At 39.7% G+C, this 25026-nt stretch overlaps 1 protein-coding gene across 1 annotated transcript in view; it reads left to right on the forward strand.

The window, feature by feature from the left end:
- LOC127637570 (voltage-dependent calcium channel subunit alpha-2/delta-1-like) overlaps positions 1–25026 on the forward strand; it is a 137140-nt gene that overhangs the window by 7981 nt on the left and 104133 nt on the right. The window contains exons 2-3 of the mRNA XM_052118689.1: positions 15517–15598; positions 16498–16614. Coding sequence (XP_051974649.1) covers positions 15517–15598; positions 16498–16614 — 199 coding nt within the window. The remainder of the gene's footprint in view (positions 1–15516; positions 15599–16497; positions 16615–25026) is intronic.

Below are 25026 nucleotides of genomic sequence, written 5' to 3' on the forward strand. Positions count from 1 at the left end.
GGGGATGTGTCCATGGGCGGGTCATCCTGGGCGGGTTCTGTGATGCATCTAATTTGGCCGAACACTCCCCGCTCTGGTCTTTGGCGTGCGTGGATGCCAGTGTGTGCACACATGGAGATTTGAAGCTGCCTCCCTAGGAAGAGGTACGCTCTGCGTTTTAAAGACAGGGGTGATGAAGCATTATTCACATTAGGTGTGCTTCATCCACCACTGTCGAAACGAGGCTGTAACACAGTTGAAGGATGGGAAAGGAGGAGGCGAGAACCGGCTTGTCAACATAAATTATATTTTAATGAGAAACTTAAACTCAAAAACACATAAACAAACACACATGACGGACATGTCCGTAATTCTCTCTCTCTCGAACCATCGTCACCGGCCGCCTTTATCCCTCGCGCGCCTCATCAGGCTGATTGGGGACCGGGCGCGCGATATTCCGACCGGCCCCGCCCCCCTCCGCTCCACAGAGGCTTATTAACTATGCACCTCTTCTCGCTCTCCAGCCCACTCCCGTTGTGAGCCTGGCTGAAAGATGTTCCTAAGAGGCGGGGTGACGATGAGGAGAGTGAGGTGCAGATTCTTCCGCCACAATAGCCTTGACATTCAGAAGTGTTTAAACCACAGCTTGTTGTTAAAATGTGTCTTCACAATCCCCCAGAAGAGTTTTGAGTGAGGGCTCTCACAGATATACTGAGGCTGGCAGTGTATGGGCATAGCAGCCATTTTAGCCTCATAATATGAAATATTACACACATTCTGCAGCGTTTCCTGACTGCTTTTAATACAATTATACAATTGCTCCAATAACGCAAATACAAGTTTTCCCGGAGCAAGGAGGTCATTCAGCTGCTCCATCATGACAAAGATGGGCTCCCTCAAGATAATGTGCATGATGTAGTGATTGGAAATGCATAATGATTCATGTTTTATTTAGTTTAATTTTTAGAAATGTGCTTAAATGTGAAACATTTGGATGAAAGCCCAGCTTATGTCTCTGTGTTAGTTGCAGTGGTTACTGTTTAGGGTTAGGGTTTAGTTCGGTTAGTATTAGATCATCGTACAAAATCATACGAAATAGCCAATTCTTAAAATATGTATGAATTTTCATGAGACTGGGTTGTTTTCTCAGACTTGTGCTGGAGAGACAGACAGATGTACTGACCATGAGTGAAGGAAGGAGAAAAAGGACAGAAAGGAGGAGAAATATATTTGTGGAGACAGCCAGGAATGCCAGAGGAGATTACTAATGTGTAAAGAAACCTTACACTCTCTTCTTGATGGACACACACACACACACACTTACATTTTTTTCATGCTCTCAATGGATGCACAAAGAGCGTATTTGGATTTCTGCCTCAGATTTTGCAATGCATTCTGACACAAATCATTTTTAATCAGAAATTTCAATATCAGCACCTGAGGGAAGTTTAGTCAGAGAGGAAGAGACTGAAAAGGAGAAAATGTTAAAGTTCCTTTCTACATGGAAAATATATTTTTGTCATTTAATTAATTCCTTCTCTCTGTATTTCCATAGAACACTCTACATTAGGCTGGCATATTTGTTGGCAAAGCCACATAGTCTGACAAATTACCAGATTTTATTACCATTTACATGTTCTGACCTCATTTTATTTTTCTTCTGCCAGAAACACAAAATGAGATGTTAGGCAGAATATCATACCATGAAAATGGCTGTATAGCTATGGTTGAAGGGAAGATTATCAGTTAACACTGGCTTAAATGTTGGTCTGCTCCTCACATAGAGCTTCAGAAGACTTAGAACATAGGACCTGTCATTTGGACTACTTTTATGACACAAACTGTTTTTTTTGGTGGATGAAGGTTGGCTCTGTTTCAACAGTTTCTAATAATACAACAGACTGTAGTAGGTGGGAATCACTGGTCATTAACAATGTCACAGTGACTTTGTCTGGCTCCTAGCCCCTCCCTCACCAGCACATCAGGAATGAGAGCTGTGTTAATCGTGGTGATGGTACTGTGCTGAATAAAGCGAACGGAATTTGGGTTGCAGGTGGGTCACAGCACCGTACCTAACATTTCACAGCATTCTTTTATTTCGGTTGTCATAGCTAGTTACTAGAGCATGCAAATACATCCCACACTTACACACAGAGGTGTTCACACTATTCTGCTGGCTGTAAGGTGTGGAAAGGTTAGAAAGAGCTAGATGCGAATTGTCAGTCTTTTAACATATTCTGAAGCCAGAGCAGTGCACATTCTGTACACCTGTGATTTATATTTTTTGGTAAGTGTTAGAATTTTTTAGATTCCCTAAAACTCCAATAATGTTCCTGCTCGGTTGCTGGCAAGGAAGGAGTTCAAATGAAATATTAATATGCACTGTTAATTAAATTCTAGAAAAATGTGAAAATGCTAAATTATTCTCTTTGTCATTGTGGCAGGCCCTCTGCCTTTCTATGGAAGGAGGAAGCAGGGACCAGGTGAACACACAACAAACTTTAATTGTAGCAATTTTTCAGTGTACATCAACATAAACATAACCGTGCTTTTCAACACACCAACTAAAACACAGTCCACATACAACAGCTGTGCTTTTCAGCAGACACCTTGACACACACACACACACACACACACACACACACACACACACACACACACACACACACACACACATGTTGTGTTTCCATGTTTTATGGGGACTTTCCATAGACATAATGGTTTTTATACTGTACAAACTTTATATTCTATCCCCTAAACCTAACCCTACCCCTAAACCTAACCCTCACAGAAAACTTTCTGCATTTTTACATTTTTAAAAAACATAATTTAGTATGATTTATAAGCTGTTTTCCTCATGGGGACCGACAAAATGTCCCCACAAGGTCAAAAAGTTTGGGTTTTACTATCCTTATGGGGACATTTGGTCCCTACAAAGTGATAAATACACGCTCACACATACACACACACCCAGCTCTGTGCGTCTCTCTCCCGTCCGCCACTGTCTCCTCACTTTAAGTACTCCCGCTGCTCCTCACTGGAACGTGAGGCTGGTGTTAGGGATGGACGGACCCTTGTGAGTGGGGTGGAGCCGAGCGGCATCTGGGCAGAGCGAGGCTGAGATAATGAGTGGCGAATGACTTTCACCTGTGTGCCACACCGGTCTTGCGTTCCAGCGAGGGGCGGCGGGAGTACTTAAGGAGAGGAGATAGCGGCAGATGGGAGAGAGAGATGTCCGTGTGTGTCAAGATGTTTCCGTACTGCTGAAAAGTAGTGTTTTTGAATGTGTGTTGTTATGCTGAAAAGTGTTGTACAACAATAAATGTTTACGAGTTTGTCAAGCCGGCCCCAGCTTCCTCTTTCTCACGAACTGTTACAGTAAAACTCTCCCATTTAAGGACAATTCCTTTAAAGAGGAATTCTCAACATTTCTCTTCTCTAGATTAAATACATATTTTGAAAACTTTCCCCCTCCTCTAACCATTTTCTTCTTGATCTTTATGTTCATAATTATGATCTTTCTCCAACTGCAATTTAATTTATAATAATCCTATCACATAGAGTTTTCTTTTCATAAATATTGGTTTTTGATTCGCATTATAATTTCCTGTTTTTATTTCCTAGCATTAGCTATCTCCTTTTTCCTCCTAACAGCTAGTTTTCTAATTTCATATTTCATAATTTACCAATGTTTTCCATAGTGGTGCACTGATCAGGAAATCTGATACCGATACCGATATCTAATTGTGTAACACTATCTAATTTTAGTAACTAACATTACAATTAATAAATGCTGTAAAATATATTGTTCATTGTTTGTACATGATATCTAATGCATTACCCAATGTTAACGAATGGAACCTTTTTATAAGGTTACCAATATTTTGCTGTAACACAAATCACTAATTATTAAGCAAATGTGTGAAGACATTTAGCCATTATGGTTAAAATGTAATTGCTGTGATTAGTGGTAATGTGACCAACATTAATCGGATTTAAATTGGGATCCTCACAGAATAGCGCTGAGATGAGTTACTGATGAGATGTTGAGAGTACCTGGAGAGTGTGCATGTTTGATTGACAGCAAGAGCACTCAAGTTGAAGGGAATGAAGCTAAAAGCGCTCATGATGGCTCAAACAGTCTCTTATGCTCAACACGATGTCGGATTGTCACAACCCACGTTACATTACGTGTACTCAGATTTGTATTTGCATGTTTATTTGTTGTTTAATTCATTTTTATACCCGTTTACAGCCTCTTTGTCCTCTTCCTGCTCACTGTGCAGTGAGTCAGAATTGCTACTGTAATGACTCTAGAAAATGGGCAATTAATATTCATACATGTGTAATTCTTACACATTTTTAAAAACAAAACGGCATATTCATGTGAATTACATCATGTCTGAAAGTTTACATTTGTGAATGCTTAGAATTGCCAGTAACTCACCCTCCAAAGGCAACACTCTCATGCATCAAGGCCTGAGAAAGTGCTCATTCATTAGAGTAGCAGTGACTGTGTGATTCCTTGCATGCTGCAAAAAAGATGGCCCTAAATCTAGGCATGATCGATTGGTGCCCCCCTGGTTCCCCTTCTGTCATTCACTCGACGTTGTGTTGATTGTAGTGACAGAATTTGCATGCCCCGCCCTGGACATATGGTATAAAGGGAGCGGGCGAGCGAACGCCAGACATATTTTTTCTTCGGAGCCGAAAGGTTGTGTGATCAGCAAGCTGTGTGACAAACGACTGCTTCACCCACCTCTGCAAGAGAGCTTGCTGTTGGATCTGACGGTGCATTCCAGCGTCTTTCTCCTCTTTGCACGCCGTGCAGAATCTGCCCCTGGGCGCTTTGACAGCGCTTCTCTTATAAAAGAGTTGACTTCTCTGAAAGAGTTTATTTTCCTCTAAAAGATTTTGATTCTGGTAAAAGAGCAACATACACAAGCGAACATTGAACGTCCTTTTCAGGACACGTCTTTTTAAAGATGCCCTTCCGCCGCTGTGTAGATCCTGGATGCGATCGATTTCTCCACTTCTGATGGTCATAAAAGCTGTCTCGTGTGCCTGGGCTGCGAACACACGCAGACAGCATTTTATGAATGGTTTATGTTCTCAGTGCGAGACATTGCGGTCACGGCTTTCTTTTCTCACGAGACAAAGCCACTTCAGCCGGCTCCACGTCGTTCCTTCTTCCTACGGGATTGAGGACGACCCGGCTGGCATTGAAGGCAATTTGGGGATGCCAGGTAAATCCCCACAAACCACCCACCACCCTGCACGCTTGCTTGCTTCCGTACAAGCTCGGGATGAGTACCGCTCTCTTCGCGGCCAGCCGGCATTCTCCTTCGAGCCCCCGGAATTGGATGACGATTTCGCCGCTGCATCGGAGAGCGTCACAGCGGCGTCTGTTGCTGATGACTCACCTGGGCTGCCACCTTCGGGTCCACTCGCCCAGTCTGAGCCTGATGCACGGATGTCCGCTATGCTTTCCCGGGCCGCCGTGAGCGTGAGGTGGACTGGAAACCTCTACCCCCCCTCACGGCTACTCGATCTGTTCCGCGGGCCAGGGCGCCACACATAGTCACGAAAATAAACTCTTTCAGAGAAATCAACTCTTTTATAAGAGAAGCACTGTCAAAGCGCAGTCAGATCCAACAACAAGCTCTCTTGCAGAGGTGGGTGAAGCAGTAGTGTGTCACAAAGCTCGCTGATCACACAACCAAAGCCTGCTTCCTCAACGCCAGTGTCTCCTAGTTTGGTCTCTTCGGCGACACCATCGACAACTTTGCCCAGCAGTTCTTGGCAGTGAAGAAACAGACAGAGGCCATCTCCCACATCCCGCCGCATCGTTGTAGCGCAGGCCGTCCCCCGTCTGCTCGCCGTGGGCGTCCTGAGTTAGACTCAGTCTCAATATCAGCACGCCTCACAACCAAGCATGCGCAGTCAGTGCTTACGCGCCTGGCTCGCTTCAAGCCATGCACAGCGGTTCCTCTCAAACAGTTCCAGAGGCTCCTGGGGCATATGGCATCCTCGGCTGCGGTTGCGCCGCTCGGGTTGATGCATATGAGACCGTTCTACCACTGGCTTCAGACTAGAGTCCTGAGATGGGTATGGCACCACGGCACATACCGTGTGTTTATCACCCCTTCCTGCCGTCAGACTTTCAACCCTGGGACAGACCTCTGTAGGAGTCCCCCTACAACAGGTGTCCAGACGTGTCGTGGTCACCACAGATGCGTTGGCACATCAACTGCCTTGAGTTTTTGGCTGTACTCCTTGCCCTGCAGAGGTTGCCTCCCAAGACAAATCCCACTGCCCGCTTTTGTTCTCCCTAACGGAGGCCCCTCTCGGCACAGACGCTCTGGCACACAGCTGGCCCGGGGGCTGCACAAGTACGCATTTCCCCCAGTGAGCCTTCTTGCACTGGTGCTGTGCAAGGTCAGGGAGGACGAGGAACAGGTCACCTTTGTGGCTCCTTATTGGCTCACCCGGACCTGGTTTTTGGATCTCACACTCCTCGGAAGGACCTCCTTTCTCAGGGACTGGGCACCCACCACCTGCAGTCGTAGACACAATCAACCAAGCCAGAGCTCCCTCTACCAGGCAACTTTACCAAATTTAACTTTAAGACCCCTTGTGTCACTACAATCTACACAACGTCGAGTGAGTGACAGAAGGGGAACGTCATGGTTACTGTTGTAACCTCTGTTCTCCGATGGAAGAAACAAGATGTTTTGTTCCCCTTGCCACGTCACTATCACTACCACTGTAATGTGCCGTAACCGTATACTCGGCTCCTCAGTGAAAACCTGTCTGGCATTCGCTCACCCGCTCCCTTTATACCCGTATGTCATGCAAATTCTCTCTGCCAACTTGACATTGGCCTTTTCTCAAGTTCAAGTTCAGAGGTACGTGAGGCTCTCAGAAGAGACCCCTTGTGTCACTACAATTGACACAACGTCTCGTTCCTTCCATCAGGGAACGGATGTTACAAAAGTAACCATGACGTTTTCCATATAGTTTAGAGACCTAGGCTTTACTATTACAACTCTTTATAATAAGTTTAACATTGTTTTTAAAGCAATCATCTTCAAGAAGTGCATTATTTAATTTCCAGAAATTAAAGCCAGATCTTCTATTTCCCAAGTCCCCCAGGTAAACTACTAAATAAATGTCCCTAAGGTTACAAAGTACAGACGGTATAATGTTAATTTCTTGAACCCAAGTTCTTGTGAAAGCAACCAAAAATCAAGCTTAGATTTCTTGGATCCATCCTTAAATCTCCAGGTGAATTGTAACTTATCATTGTTCCCGTGTCTCCATTCATCACAACAATGTAAATGAGTGCACAAATTATATATATATCAGTGTATTGGTTTTGTCTAATGACTCGTAAAGGTAAACAGTCTAATGTAGGGTTATTACTAGTGTTCCTATCACCTCCTAGAATTAATTTAGCATTTACAAATATTTGTAGAAATTAAAAAATGTATTCATCAAATCCCTGTAATAACGGCATATTTTCCAAATAATCATTATTACCATAAATGTTAATAATATTATGACAATATCCTCAGTTTCTACCACTAAAATCAGCCATCTCCCAAATACATGAGCTTTACTTCTTAGAATTTTCCCTTTAAAGTTCCCTTCAAAACTGCAACCCCTGAGCGCTGACATAAGTGCTGAATGCAGAAAGGCAGCCTTTAAGGTTAAGTAATCGCTCAATGCTATATTGCGATTTCAGTCTTAATTTGGTCAATCATGTAGCATTAATGGATATTATCCTGATGTCTCAGAAGTCAAAGTCTGCTGGTTTCAAAGCGTTTTGAAAGTTTTTTCTCATCATGTAGCCTTTACTTGTGTACTTGTGTGCCGCTTTCACAACTGTCACATCCCTTAATGGCGTATTTTTACAAAAAAATAAGAGCGCCAACCCTTCTAAATAATGTGGCATTGAAATCACAGTTTCTATAAAGTGTGTTACATATTGGTGTTTTCGTGTTTGTAACCGATATTCCAATGGTTTTAATTTGGTCAATAAAAACAGGAAAATATGAACGTCTGTATGTGCCTGATCATTGGTACTTGCTCTTATGTAGAAACTATTAGAAAATATTACTAAACAATGAGCAAATTGGCAGAACTGGCAATACATTAAATAAAGTCACAAGTTAAAGCTAGTGTATACTTTTTCTCTGTACCATGCGTACAGGTACACAAGGTTACAAAAACTGTGCTAGAACTTTTAAGTGCACTGTAAACAGGCATAGCTGTCTTTAATGTGGGGCAGCTAATTGGGACAGCTCAAAACAGGACCTCAGAGGCATGAGGTTGTTATGTGAAGACAGCATGTGGTGTATAGAAACCTTCCCGTATTAGTGTTTGTTTGTACTCTTATTACACCTAAAGGTTCTCATAACAACACAGAGTCTGTTTGCACTGTAGTAAAGGTGACTACATTTTTCCTTTTTTTTAAGACAATGTGAGTGGTGGTTGCCTGGACAAACCTCACCACCACAATGTTAGGGTGTTGTAGGCTGTTGCCAGGACATTACTCTGTAGTGCATGGTTGTTCTGGTTGGTTGCTAGATGGTTGCTTACTAGCCTGTTTTATTGCTCACCTAGTAAAAATCTTAGATAAGTAGTGGCACACTTTTCATCAATAACCCACACGATGTGAAGTGTAATTCATGTTCATAGCACAAACTGTGCCATGCAAAAGTTTAATGAGCAATAGTAATGCTTGCCGTAGAAACCACCCCTAAATATTCACATCTCTGCATTAACAAGGACTTCCAGAGTTTCATAACCATCTATTCTTAAACCCCTTTAAGCTATTTTACATAACTCAGTCTTTAAAAATTCTATACAGTATGACTTAAATTATTCTCATAGCACCATAATGCTATTTTGTTTTGTGGTTGAGTTGGACATGCAAGTTGATAAATCCTTTTTATTATGTAATTATGACGTTATTAGTATTATTTTTTATTCAGAATATATGTAATTTTCCAAAGTGAGGTTTACAGCTGACCATAACAAGGGAGCAGCTCACTGAACTACATTAAGATGATGAAAAGTGTACAGTGATGACTACTGGGCGGCAATTTGTGCATGTGTTTTTTTGTAGGGGTGGGGGGATATTGAAGCCAGAAGATTCAGCGCATTAAAACCTGACTCATGCACTCTATTTTAGGGCTGCTTGATGTATCTCTCAGCCTGACTGGCTAGATACCATGTGAACCTTCTGTTGAGCCCCATCATTGGTTATTCTTGCGTCAAGCCTTATCTGACAGGATGTTGACATTGTGTATTGTTTGTTCTCACTGTAAGGCTCCCACTGATTGCCTCTTGTTGTCTCTGACACTAAATGCTCCTTGTGTCTTCGTTCCACTTCATGATTCTTACGCTATATAGTGAACCAGAGGCACCTGCTGCCCTTCCCCCTGATCTTTGACCTTTATATTTGGAGACCTTTGATGCTTTAGAGGTCCATTTGGAAGGCCATTTGGAACTCAGGTCTTAACAATGCCATTCCACAGGTTTCAGACAGCTGGTCAAGCGATGACATGTGCCAATATGGTGTGAAATGGAAAGACATCCTTTCTTGGCTTTGCAATTAGCCTGTGAAATAAATTTCCCAGACTTTTACATTTGTTTATTGTTATTTACGACTGCAATGTTCTGCAAAAGTTTGGAGCTATAAATACATTTTATTAACTTGCTCTTACTATTGCTTATATTTGAACAGACGCCTTAACCAAAGAATTAGAATTTGGTGTGTTACTCGTCCCTCACCATTGGTGCTATGAACTTGAACAATACCTAAAATAGTGCAGTTTATCCAGGAGAGGTTTGCTATTACTATTCTAAATGATTGGACTTATGATTTTCAACTTTTACGATTTTGATAAAACAAGTGATATAATACATTATTTTTACACTGAAGAAAGGACCATGGGCTGGATTAACGAACAACATTCTTTTTAACTACTATTTTACTCTTATTTTCTAAAATGTAAGAATATTTTGTATTCTTGAAAAGAGTATCATCGCCCTACTCGACGATCCCAGCGATCCCCAGCATGGGTGTCAGACGCGCTAGTATGGAGGCTATAAAAGTCATGGCCCCTAACATTGGTCGCTTGTGCATCCCTTAAGGCCAGGGGAGTGAGGTTTACACATTGCACAGCTATCACGTACTAGCTAGCTACCATTACACTAGCAACAAATCAGAAAACCCTAGCAACCGAAAATAAATGTGCTTAAAACTACTCCAAACATCAAAACCTGGAAACAACAGACAATACCCTGGCATCATGGTGGTGAGATTTGAATAATGGTAGCCAGCTGCTAGATAGCTGTGCAGGGTGTAAACACCACTCTTCCCTGGCTACAAGAGGCGCACTAGCAACTGGAGACCTTTAGCTTCCTCATTAGCGCGCCCACCTCCCATGCTGGCTGATGCCGGTTCGAATCTCGCTCAGAGCTGGCCAAGCAGGACCGGTTATATTTGCACAATTCACGTTTTCAGAAATTTAAAAAAAATCGAGTTGCTCTTTATTTCTCCAATTATCAGACCACTGTTTATGTGAAAGTTTTTATAAAATACAAGGGATATGTTGCTGTTGTGTGACTCTAAACACAGAAACAGCCCTCAGGTCCTCAGAGAGAATAGTTTACACAGAAAGAGGGCGAGAGGGAGGACAAGAGATGAAGAGAGAGAGAGAGAGAGAGAGAGAGATAGAGTGCTTGTTTTATGGTTTAGTCTAAACAGAATTAGTTTGTTGGCTCACCATTTACAGTGAGCCTAGCACAGCTGGACATCCTGGTCTCATTTCTTCCCTTCTGTCTTTACAACCATCTCTCTCCTTTTCTGTCATTATCAGTCTCTTTTCTTAGAGAGGAAAATCTGTTAAAATGCTGCTTTAAAAAGCAGCTAAATCAGCCTTAAAATGGTTTCTTTTCTTCTAGCCTGGTCAGTCTGTTCTGTTGACTGGTTTTAGATGGCTTTTGGGAACTTTTCAGTTTGTCTGACTGGGAGATAAGAGCACCTAACTGTCTCAAGGGGCAGTCACACTACACTTCACACTCTATTCACTCCTATTCAAACGCATCCAAACTTGGGAGACCAGAAACAAAACCTAATTTGAAGAAATGTTGTACTACGCTGTGAATCGAAAGTTGCAACAGACACTAACCTGCAAATCTGTATGACAAGATGACGTGTGACCAATAGAAGATAAAAACGTCACACGATGACTTCTTGGCTCAATTCAAAGAATACATATTCAAAGCTGCATGATTTATTGTTGAAGGAAAGTGAGTAGACGATATTATGTTGACACTTTGAAAATAATATTATCTGTTAATTGTGATTTATTATTTACTTACACCAGAAGCTCTCCCGTGTGACATCATACCCTTGTCCGATGTGTTGTCCGGAATAAAATTGCGAGCTCAGGGCCAGCATGACACAACTCTTTGTACTAGGCTACATAAAGTTCCTTCAATGTCTGCTTTTTGCTTGCCCCAGTTAAACCAGCTGAACAGAGTTCATAGAATTATTTTATATAATTTGCAAATGTATCTTCTACTGACTGGAAGTACATTGTTATGCAAGTAAATTAAGTTTGTTCTGCTCAATTCTTAAAAGAGTTAAGCTGTTTCCATCAACTATTTATATAATGTTTTACAGAGCTCTAGTTTGCCCCTGTCCCTAGCTTTCCTCTCCAGAGAACTTGGAGGGGGGAGGGACCAAAGGCGATCTTATCTCAGTTTTCCATTCACTGCTCCAAGTTTCCGTCTTCACATCCATTTTTCCCCATCTCTTTGCGCTGATGTTTATGCTTGTGTGATCTATTTTCTGGTTACTGTGGGTAGTTCTGATCATACTGTACTACTTTTGGTTGCAGAATTGTAATGCTATTATAATCTCTTAAAGAAAACATTGGAAGTTCATCGGTTAAACTAAAAGGAGCTGGCAGCCATTTCCTTTCTTGGTGTGTTTTCGAATGAGCAATGTTCTGACACTCATGAAACATGACAATGATTAGTTTAATCACAACAGTGATTCAACAATTCACCAATATATAAATTCAACAATGATTCATATGACCAGAAATTATCAATAGTGTCCACGATAGGATTTTGTTTGGCTTAAAGCTGGTTTGGGTCACAATCTGTTTCATCATATCTTTTTTCTCCATAATTAAGTTGTTTTCTCTGCAGATATGACATTTAATTGTGAATTGCTTTTGCTCAAACTTTGTAAACATGTAATTCTGGTTCTGTTCACTCTACCTCACTTTGAAAAGCCTTATTTCATTTCATTAGATGGCAGCAAGCACTAGACATTTTTTTCTCCATCACATTATACAGATCTGAAATGTTGGTGGCACTCTAACTTAGTTTAGCCCTCACAGATGTGCTTGTCCATAGACATTCAGTCAAATTTTCAGTTCATGCACCACCGTCATAGTTTCATTAAATTTCTCAACCTCTGAGAGAACTAGAAGCTCAATCTAAGTGTCACTACAAAGCTGAGATGCTCCCCCTTGCGATGATGTATAACCTTTTAGCAATAGTTGAAAACATATTTTTCTGATTATTTGTTTATCATGCTTTTGCTGCTGGATGGCATATTTTGTTCTGGACATCTACGATATAGCATTGGAATATTAAGCCAAGCAAGCTCACAGTCAAGTAAAACAGTTACGATATAAAAGGTAAGGTAAGAGTAGAAATAAAGTTTTTGGCTACTTGTGTTTACAGCTGCAATGATCATGAATAAAAGAGACATTTGTATTTGATGACTTACAGAAATCATCTTTCACTTTCTGATTCTTCTGAAAACTGTAGTATCAGGGCAACAAAATAAATGATATATTCACATATATATGTGAGAATGAGAGCTTTCATTTGATATTTGACTTGTCCATTTAGGTGCTACGTGAAAAACTTTTATTTTCATAAATAAATATTTCTACCCCATTACCTCTAGGGGACGCTAATTTGCGATGCACATGATTTCAGGCCTTATTTTGTTATTTTATTTAACATAAATACAGAAGTGATGGTTATGTCTGAAAGGTTCAGATTCTAAGCTTTCAAATGACACCTCATGCGCCTGAATTATGTATACAGGGACTTACAAGCATAAACGTTTTCCACGATATAGCCTCCTGTTTCATGTCATGTGGTTCACTGGTCATGTGATTCCTGTTTCCCTCCATGTACATGTGTCTAGTTTTCATTGGTTTATTGTCTTGTTATCTTGTTTAGAGTTATCATTGTTTATTGGTTATCATTGTCATGGCTATGTATTTAAACCCTCATGTTATCCATTGTCCTTGGGCAAGTTTTCTGCTACTAGTTTGCAATCGGGCCAATTTGGTTGCTTAGGAGACCTGGCTGGAGTCACTCAGCACAACCTGGTTTCGAACTTGTGACTCCAGGGGTGGTAGTCAGTGTCAATACTCGCTGAGCTACCCTGGTCCCTCAGTTGAATTCAGTGTTACAAAACTCCACAATAGTGTAAAGTGGCATTGTTTATTGGAAGCACACATATGATCAATCAAATGTATGAAAAAGCAACAACCAAAATGCAGCTTACTACAGATGATTGTAGTTTTAAAAAAAAAACGCCTTACTGAAATCTTCATATGGCACAAATATGCTTCTGCCAGTCTTTCTTGAAGCTGAGGCCTCTAGCAGTTGCTTGCATGGCTAAATATACTTTAACTCCACATGTGGTCCCTCTTCTCTGATTACACTGTTGTTTTTTTAAAGAAAACACTCCCACCAGAAACGCTCGACCAAACAGATCACCCTCCAGCAAGAGGGAATTTTCTGTATGTTGTCCATGTTTTGTGTGTATGTGGTGTGTGTTTTATGCTGTGGGCGATCTCACATGCATTCTACATGTTCTGCTGCTGTGATTTTGAGTCACACTGGTTCATAGTGGTGGTGACAGGGAAAGGACCGTGGTATGGATTCACTAACACAACACCCATATCCCAACCTTAACACCTCGCTCTCCCTCTTAGCCCCTCCTGCACTCTCTTGCTTTGCTTTAAATGGCTAATATAAGGCTATAGTGCCCTTGAATGGAGTCGTCTACATGTTGTCTGCTCATCAGTTTTAGGTTGAAGTTGGGTATTTTGAAAAGCAGCTGGTTGGTGAGTCAGCAGAGGGCTATTCTGAGGCAATGGATGTGGTCCAAAATTATGTAATGACTGATTTATAGTACAAGAGATGAGCCTTATATAAAGCCCCCTTCATCTGAATCTTTGTTAATTTAAAGCTTTCTTCATGTGCAACTGCAAAAACCTCACAGATGATTCAAGAAGAGATGTTAGTTCATAGTTAGGTAGGAGTTGGGTGTCCGTACTCAAGTTTCAAACCAAACCTGTCATACTCTTGTCATTCCACTACATCTTACCCAATATTTGAATAAAATGCAGTTACAATAAGAATGCATTTTTTAACTTTGATATTAAAGAGATATCATTGATGGCTTTGCATAATTAAACTTTGTGTGTCAAACCTGGTGAATCTTCGTGCGACAATTCGTATGGAAGAAAAATCTTAAGTATGATGATACATCTAAAAGTCATCTCATACAGTGAACATCTCAAACCGTTACACCCATATCAATGAAGGCGAGAAATGTTAAACTATTCCTGTAAAAATAAAAGTTAGCTTTTTTACATCATGAACCTCACAGAGCCAGAAATTTCATTCAACATTGACTATGCATATGACTATGCCTGACTATTTGCCAGCAGTAAGGTAGCAAACACATGTAAATCTTCTTTAAGACAGGGCAATCGTTCACTTTGAATCGAGCAAGTGTAAATAACATCACTTTATTGTCAGGTTTTTCCATGGTTCAACTGACTGTCCCTAAATGTGCTAAGCAGATATTCACCTTTTCCTGCTACACTTCACACTGTACTGTATGTGTAATATATTGCAGTAACATCAGTGATATTTACACCCACACAAACACTCACATTCACATTTTTATGACAGTTAATTTTGTCAAATTACCAATAAGTTTCAGTGACTTTTCACTATTATTGCCAAGAGTCTTATTGCATTGAAAATGCAGTTAAACAGGACTTATCAGTGGGGGTTTCAGTGGTCAAATTCTCACATATTTTGTGTTAAATTGGTCAACAATAGGTTTCAGTTGTACATTAAGACTATATACATACATTAGATGGAAAATAACACATTTTATAGCCAATAAACAAAATATCTGCAGAACTAGCTCAAGTGATAATCATCTCAGATCTTATATATATATATATATTCGTTTTCAATAAACACACAATCCAGTCATTCAGAAGAAGAAGAAAAAAAAACAGGATTATGGTAGAAAAACTTTTAAAAACATATATTGACATATTTTCTCTATATTGTTGACATAATGTATAATAACAAGAAAATCAATCTGAAACCATACAAAATGTTAATCATACCAGATAATCAGTAATACTAAATCTGATTGGTTCTCTGTGTTCACAGGACCAGGAAATGGGCGGAGCAGATGCAGGAGGAGCTGGTGCAGTTAATTGATGCTGAGAGCGGCATACATGCTCTTAATGAAGTAAGATCACATGACTGCCTGTGAGCACATGACTCTTTCAGCACGCTAAGTACATTTTATACACCTATGAATATTTTACATACCACAATCACTATTACAAATGCAGCAGTAAAGGTGAGTCACATTAGCTTGATTGCTAAAGCAGTATGCCTCAGATATAAAAGAGGTCTAATTAATAGTTTTATGCTATCCACTGGTATATAATGTTTCAAAGCAGCATGAGGCAGTAAACAACAGCCATAAAGGAGGCCAAATAGTGCTAAAATGGCAAAAACTATGGATTTACTTAATGGTCTTAAATTGATTAGTGTCAAAGGGAACAGTCTCACCTGGAAAAGAGATACAGTGATCGCACAATAAACAACTCACCCTCTTGCCATCCCAGATGTATATTACTTTTTTCCTGCTAAACACAAATAAGGGGTTTTAGAAGAATATCTCATCTCTGTAGGTCCATAGAATGCAAGTGAATGGTGGGCAGACATTTGAAGGTCCAAAAAGCATATAAAGGCAGCATAAAATAAATCATATTACTCCAGTGGTTAAATCTATATCTTTAGATATAGCAATATGATAAAAAATATCAATATTTAAGTCCTTTTTTACTATAAATTCTCCTCCCTGCCCAGTAGGTGGCGATATGTACAAAGAAGGCAAAATGGCAAAAACAAAAGAAGAATGTGAAAGTGGAGATTTATAGAAAAATGTAACTTATTACAAACTTGTGTCTTATTAGATTTACATGAATGGTGTCTGTCAAGGCTTTGACACAAACACGATTTTTTCCCTTTCTTTTCTTCTACTTTTAAATGATGGCAACAAATTTCAGCAAGTAAAACCAAAGAACTTTTAGTGGTTTTAGAAACATAACCCTCTCTCTTTCTCTTTCTCTATCTCAGATTTTCTTGAATCTTCGCAGACACTACACTGTGAAACACAACAATGCACAGCAGCTGGTGGCAAATGCTGCACAGGAAATTGAGAATCTCCTTGAGAATCGATCCAAAGCTCTGAACGTAAGTAAATTGTTTTACAATATTCTATGGACTTAATATTGTCATCAAATAAATCAAATATATTTTTTTTATCCCCTTTTTCTCCCAATTTGTAATGCCCAATTCCCATTACTCAGTAGATCCTTGTGGTGACGCGGTTACTCACAAGTCTCAGTTGCCTCCGCTTAAAGACAGTCGCCTGAGACAGTCAAACCACACATCTTATCACGTGCATGACACCACAGAGACTCACAGCATGTCGAGGCTCATGCTATTCTCGGTGATCCACGCACAACTTACCTCGTGCCCCATTGAGAGCGAGAACCACTAATCACGACCACGTGGAGGTTACCCCACGTGACTCTACCCTCCTAACAATTTGGTTGCTTAAGAGGCCTGGCTGGAGTTAGTCAGCACACCCTGGATTCAAACTCGCGAGTCCAGGGGTGGTAGTCAGCATCAGTACTCACTGAGATACCCAGACCCCCTTAAAATCCATCATATACCACATATACGATTAATATTTATTTTACAGTGTCCATGTTACACATATTACATGTTACTATTATTAATTACTATAGTTCTAACAATATTACTTTATGTAAGTTCAAGTAGCTCAACAAAATAATCATACATGTTGTTCATTAGGATTACTCATTAATTACACACTTTTTTTGCTGCTTCCTACACTGTCACGTCCAAATCATTCATTTAAAAATTATACAAATGTTAGTCTTGCAAAGAAATGAATATTTATGTGCACATATTGTTCGTCTACAACTAATTTAAAACATTTAAGGTTAAGCTTTTAAATCAAAACAATTTTAAGATAATGAAAAACATAAATTCAGTCAAGTGTGTCCAAACTTTTGAATGGCAGTGTACACGGCACATGTTATCCTGTTGTACAGAACATTTATCCAAAAAAAGTGTTGCAGCCACATCTCAACTGAATGGATGTTATTGACCTGAAGCAGTGAAACTTGAAACCATACAAAACATTAAAAAGCATCCTTTTTAACTGTATGCATTTCCGCCTGTTGAGATGCATTCTGGGTGTCATTGTTTTGCTCTGCCTGGTACAAATTCTCCATTTGTTAGTAAATTAGATTTAGCAGAAAGATGTAGCCTGGATCAATCTGCATTGATCTAACTCTGATAAAAACCTAGCTTGGAATGATGGCGGGCCGCTTCAGCCTTGCAAGTTAATTCATTTGTCGATATGCCCTGTCCTTTTGATTTTCTGACTTGATAAACTATGTGTCCACTGAAAACTGTATTTGTATTATTTATTTATTTATTTTTTACTAATGCACAAATTGAAATGATTTGATTTGGTTTTTACTTATGGTGATGTTTAAAGGCCCATTTTCTTAGGCAGTGGAGAAAATACAGCAGTACAGAAAAGCAGCATTCATCTGTGTGTGTAAGCAGGGTCAGTCAATGTTATAAATGTTTTAACTTCCGCCACAGATGTGCAGGTGACGTATGTGCAATCCTGCGTGGACCTGCTTTTATTGGTAACATTAAACACATCACTGACAGCTCAGCCTGATGACTAAATGAAAGTATTGACCTTTCACTTTCTCTGTCCCTTCCTTTCTTGTTTCCTCTGCTGGCTCACCCCTGTCATGTGTAATTGGTCTGAATTAAGTGCTCTTATTTGAAAGGATATGGAAGCATCACAGGCCAAACATGCTTCATATGATGGAAATAATTGCTCTTGGGTCATTGGGTCTGTAATGGATGTCTGTGTGAGGACAGCTTGGCTCTTTGGTTCTCTGTCCATTTGTGTCTTTCTCTACCTACAGTCGCAAAGCCCATGCTGGTCAATGTGCTCATATCAGCCAGTTTAAAAAAGCCTTTGTCCAGCGTTTCCCTCTGCCCTCCACATATACATACAAACACACACAAGTCAGTGCCCAATTTAGAAAGAAAACATTAGGAAAGCACTTATAGGTCTGTCTGTGTGTGTCTCTCTCTCCTCCTTGTTTTTTTCTTTTTCATCCCATCTCAATTTTTTGCATTCACACACTGTATCTGTGTACAGTGATTTTACAATAATCCTGCAATAACTGTTAATAGAGACTGTGCTCTGTCCACAACGTGGCTTTGTTATTTTTTTTACTTTGTTTGCAAAGGTTTGAGAATTTAATCCAGTAATTGATTGAATTAGCATCTCACTTAGTCAATTTATTATATTAGCAGTCTGTAACAGGTCTTTAGTTCTCTCTAAAGGAGGAAGCGGAAGCAAGGTGAACAATCCACGTGAGTCTTTATTTTTACACTTTTCAGCTTCAACAAACACATTAATGGCTTTTTAGCACACTGATCACACACACAGTCAGCTTTGTGCATCTCTTTCTCTCTCCAGCTCTCACTGTAACACAGAACAGCTGTTAGAGATAATTTTCCACAGGTGTCAAACCTTACCGTTCTTCCTCTCCCGGCCTCGCTCTCCACATATGTTGCTCGGCCACGCCCACACCACCACACAGTCATTTATACTTTAATTTATTCAGCTTTATGGTACAGTTCATATTTATGGTAGCTCATATCCTCGTATGTAGCATAACAGGTTGTGTCCTCACCAGGCATGATGGGAAATGCAATTTTTGTCCTTACTAGCCTCGACCATGACAAGAAAACAGCAACATTGTATCAGTAACTTTATTTCTTTTTTTGCTGAAACGTTCTAGCTAGCCCTAAATGTTATTCATCCTAAGTCCCACTGTATTATTGTAAATAGGAAAGGAAATTTAATGATTGACAATTCTTTTAGTACTTTTGGCAATAAGAAATTAAATTCTTATTGGATATACAGCCATCAGCAGCCTGTTACTAAATGATGAGATGATTTCTTATTTTATCAACATGGTTTTAAAAAACGTTTGTTTAAACTTTTTTTAAATTAATTTATTTGTATAAAATACCACTAAATACAACAAAAGTCATAGGTGCAGATTCACTAACAATGCATTGCGTCGTGTGAAAGCGGTATTTTCTTTTTGCACGTGCTAACTGCGCACGTTTAGCGCTCGATTCACTAAAGGAATTATGCAGATCAGGCAACGCTGCAAATGCTCCCACAAAGTCACTACTGAACGCAAATTGTATTTGCAATTCTGATCTTGCGGTCCAATTCTGAGCGCTATATAGTCAAGGAGACCACCATATTTGACCCACCCTGCCAGGACTGACCAGCATCACTTTGATCCAGACACCTGGCTCATATCTTAAACATGCAGAATGTGCACTTGACAACCTGTGCATCTGCATATATGCCAGGTTATAATGCTCTTCAACATCATTTGATGAGTATTTGATTAATTACTGATTAATTTGATTTATTTTCTTAAATGCTCACCCTGATTAGCTACACAATTATATGTAGTTTTGTGGTAATTTTGTGCAGAATTAACGATCTGTTACCTATAGATAATTATTGCTTTGTTTATAAGATGTGCATTTGCATTGTTTAATTGTTTTGCAAATTCGTCACGGTCAGTGCAGACATATGTTAATGGACTACGGTTAGCCGCTGAGTCCCTATGAATGACCCTGCCAATGATCAAGCACATATTGAAAATAACGAGGTTCAGCGTGTTGTCAGCGGAGTGCAAAGTAGAGAGCCGGAGGCTGCGCTTAGAAACAGTCACCAATTAAGTGAAGGTGTGCTCTTTGCTCCCCAAGGTGATATCGGCCAATGTTGCACATTGTGGTGCGTGTGAGAGCGACTTTGAGTGTTGAAGGCGGGAAGACATTTTGACAAGCCAAGTTAGACAATTTTATGTTTACCTCTAAATATAACATCTCCATTCTGAATTTCATTTATAAAACCTTGCTGCCACTTTGTACCAAAGGAATTTAGCAGTCATTAAGACAATCAGCATATCTTCCCGATCGTGTGACACTGTTCACATTCCTGTTTTTCCTTCCTGAGCGACCCCTCGGGCACAGAATGACCACAGCTCATGCCTTATATGTATCAGTAAATACACAGGCCAGCTGGATTGCGCTTGACTGATCTGGAGGCTAAACGTGATTGTGGGATGCTGAGATTGGATTAGACTGATTGATTGATTGGCAGCTTGGTTAAGTTGATCAGCGGCTGTGTTTAATTTGGAGCCATCCATCAGCAGCTGTCTGTGCAGTCGATGTGAGTTAACAGAGTTTATTTGATGTGTGATCAGGATGCTGTGTAACAGGAAACTGAATTGGCTGGCTGCTGACGGAGACAGTGTTTTTTAAACACCATTTAAATCATGTAAACGCCAGAAAACTTCACACTGTTCTTTGCTTGTCAGTATCACTCTCATCCACTCTGTTCCAAGTATATCAACTATTATAACCAAAATCTTATATTACTGTATAAATGATTTAATAGCACAACATTGATATATATCTTGATATAGTTTTCAAATGCAACCCAAAAATATTTTTTTTTATTTAATATCATTTTTATATTGCATAATGAAGAAGTAATACATATTTTCTTATAATACAGTGAAATAAATACTTTACAAATGAAGCGTAATTAATCTCATTTAATTGATTTTTTCTCATTTTGAACTTGATGGATGCAAACCATAAAGTTTGATTTTTTATAACACATTATAAAAAAAGGTTCCAGTTAAAAAAACAGCAACTTTAAAACATTAATACATTATGAATCTGATTGGATGATGATATTGTACAATAGCCGATTTATGAACACTTTGACTGCACATGTTGCTAGGTTGCTTGTTTATGCAACCATAAACAACCTACAATTGTCCACAATTGGACACACTGGATGTGTTGGAATGTGTCAAAACTTTATCTGTCCTTATAATCAATGCAGATGTCTGATCTAGAAGTGCCCATCTGCAATACAGTGTTATAGCTATAGTTTTCTGCTTGGTGTCACATTTTCTTACAGTTGTGCTTCGTATAATCCGTATTTTTCCCTGCTGACCTCACAACACTTATGCACTTATCAGACATGTGCGTGATGTTAAATTCAAAGTATCAACTGCTTCTCTTTGTGGAAAGAAAGATACTTGTGATCAGAGAAACCATCCACGAACTGCTGCATCTAAATAGAGAGAGAGAGAGAGAGAGAGAGAGAGAGAGAGAGAGAGAGAGAGGAGAGAGAGAGAGAGAGCTACTTGCCTTGCATCCATCAAAAGGGAATTAACAGATGGAAAGGAAGTGTTTGTTTGCTCTGTCTCTCTCTCTTTCTCACTGTGTTGAAGCTCTTTGATACAGCAGATGAAACAGCACTAGTCAGTTTAGTCAGTTTATGTGCTGAATCTCAGACAGCTAAATATCATCAGAGCTTTTGGAAATGAGATTGGAGAATGCTGACTGCCATGAGCCAAATATATCTCTAAAAACCATTTCCCTCTCCTCACAACACTTGTTTCCTATACTTCCTATTCTCTCTCTGTTTCTCACTGAAAAGCTGCTTTTACTGTTACTATTGCTTACACTTGAACTACAAAAAATAGCTCTTTGTCTGAATTTGATTCAAGTGTGCACACTGGTTTCATGTGTTTTAATTACATTTTCTTAACTTTAAATTACTATGTAGTCATAACACAAACTCATTGTTTAAAATTAACATAGTTGAATTGAGTAAACCCAACCAAATTAGACGTGATAGTGTAAATCACTTTTATTTATTTGACTAACTAGTGAAAGTAAATGTTAGCATGCTAAATACAGTACATGCTGGTTTTAAACTTTACAGAGTGTAGTTTAGTAACTATTCTGTTGTTGGCATAGCATTTGCTCAACAACATGAGCAATTAATTTCATGTTTCATAAACTCAAGCTCCATTCTTCACCAAAAAAACCTCTAAAACTCCAACACAACAGAAACTCTCCTAAATCTCAACATAACAAAACATTGAACTATAACGCGTATCACCCTTTATATTCATCTTGCACAAAAACACTTAATTTTAACATGTACTCTCCCTATAGAGTCCCATGCAAAGTGTTCTGGGAAATGGAAATCCCCTGCCCAGTTTCATCAATGCTACATTAATATCACAAAAAGTATTAATGTAGTCCCAACTCAAAAGGATTAAGTACACTTCCATTTTTCAAATTTAAATGGATAGAGCACAGTCAAGTTCTTTTTTTTTTTAATTAATAATTTAATAATTGTGTTGCTTTATTTATTTTTGAGTAAAATGAAAAAGCAGCAAAAATATTTTTTTTTAGTGTGGCGATAGGGATTTGAACAAACCCCTAAACAAAAGTATTCAGATTATATGCAAAGTGCATTACATTTATCTCAAATCGTGGTAAGGATATGTGTTCTATTACTTTTAGAAGTGAATGAAGTGTGAATTTCATTTTATTGACTTTAAATATATTTTTGCTTTCTATTTATCTTGATGGTAAGAAAGGTCAACTTGAAAACCTATACTATATATACAGTGTATATATATATATATATATATATATATATATATATATATATATATATATGTAGAGAGAATTATTTATTTCAGCTTTTATTTCTTTCATCACTTTCCCAGTGGGTCAGATGTTTACATACACTATTAGTATTTGGTAGCCTTCCACAATCTTCTCACAATAAATTGCTGGAATTTTGGCCCATTCCTCCAGACAGAACAGGTTTAATTGAGGTTCACGCTTTTCAGTTCTAGCAACACATTTTTTTTATTGGATTGAGGACAGGGCTTTGTGATAGCCATTCCAATACCTTGACTTTGTTGTCCTTAAGCCATTTTGCCACAAATTTGGAGGTATGCTTAGGGTCATTGTCCATTTGGAAGACCTATTTGCGACCGAGCTTTAACTTCCTGGCTGATGTCTTGAGAGGTTGCTTCAATATATCAACATAATTTTCCTTCCTCATGATGCCATCTATTTTGTGAAATGCACCAGTCCCTCCTGCAGCAAAGCACCCCCACAATAAGATGCTTCCACCCTATACTTCTTGTTGGGATGGTGTCCTTTGGCTTGCAAGCCTCACCCCTTTTCCTCCAAACAAGGATAGTCATTATGGCCAAACAGTTAAATATTTGTTTCATTAGACCAGAGGACATTTCTCCAAACAGTAAGATATTTATCCTCATGTGCACTTTCAAACTGTTGTATGGCTTTTTTGGCAGTTTTGGAGAATTGGCTTCTTCCTTGCTGAGCAACATTTCAGGTTTTGCCGATTTAGGACTTGTTTTACTGTGGATATAGATACTTGTCTACCTGTTTCCTAAAGCATCTTCTCAAGGTCCTTTGCTGTTGTTCTGGGAATGATTTGCACTTTTTGCTCCAAATTACATTCACCTCTAGCAGATAGAATGCGTCTCCTTCCTGAGCGGTACGTTAGCTGCATGGTCCCATGGTGGTTATACTTGCATACTATTGTTTGAACAGATGAACGTGGTACCAGGCATTTGTAAATTACTCCCAAAGAGTTCTTGGCTAATTTCTTTTGATTTCCCCATGATGTCAAGCAAAGAGGCACTGAGTTTGAAGGTAGACCTTAAAATACATCCTCAGGTACACCTCCAATTCAGTACAAATTTTCACATTTTCTAAAGGCATGCCATAATTTTCTGGAATTTTCCAAACTGCTTAAAGGCACAGTTTACTTAGTGTGTGTAAATTTCTGACCCACTGGAATTGTGATGTAGTGAATTAAAAGTGAAAATATCTGTCTGTAAACAATTGTTGGAAAAATTACTCATGTCATGCACAAAGTAGATGTCCTAAACAACTTTCCAAAACTACAGTTCCCTGTCTGCAACTCACTTAGATGTTGTGTCAAGTGAAGCGGTTACCTCTGAACTTGAGAAAAAGCCAATGGGAAATTGGCAGACAGAATTTGCATGTCCCTCCCCTGGACATACGGGCATTAAGGAAGGGAATCATGCTTCCCTCAGGACAGACGCGCTGACACACAGCTGGCCCCGGGGGCTGCGCAAGTACGCATTAACCCCTGTGAGCCTACTTGCACGGGTGCTGTGCAAGGTCAGGGAGGATGAGGAACAAGTCACTCTGGTGGCCCCCTACTGGCCCACACAGACTTGGTTCTCGGATCTCATGCTACTCTTGACAGCCCCTCCCTGGCGAATACCCCTGAGGAAGGATCTTCTTTCTCAGGGACGGGGCACCCTCTGGCATCCGCTCCCAGGCATCTGGAGCCTCCATGTCTGGCCCCTGGATGGGATGCAGAAGATCTAATTGGCCTACCACCTGCTGTCGTAAACACGATCAAACAAGCCAGAGCTCACTCTACTAGGCAACTTTACTCCCTAAAGTGGTGCTTGTTGGCAAATTGGTGTTCTTCCCAATCTGAAGACCCGCAGAGATGCGCAGTCAGGTCAGTGCTCTTGTTTCTGCAAGAGAGGCTGGAGGGGAGGCTGTCCCCCTCCACCTTGAAGGTTTATGTAGCCGCCATATTGGCTCACC

This window comes from Xyrauchen texanus, chromosome 45, assembly GCF_025860055.1.
Source record: "Xyrauchen texanus isolate HMW12.3.18 chromosome 45, RBS_HiC_50CHRs, whole genome shotgun sequence".
In the NCBI taxonomy this organism is placed as follows: Eukaryota; Metazoa; Chordata; class Actinopteri; order Cypriniformes; family Catostomidae; genus Xyrauchen; species Xyrauchen texanus.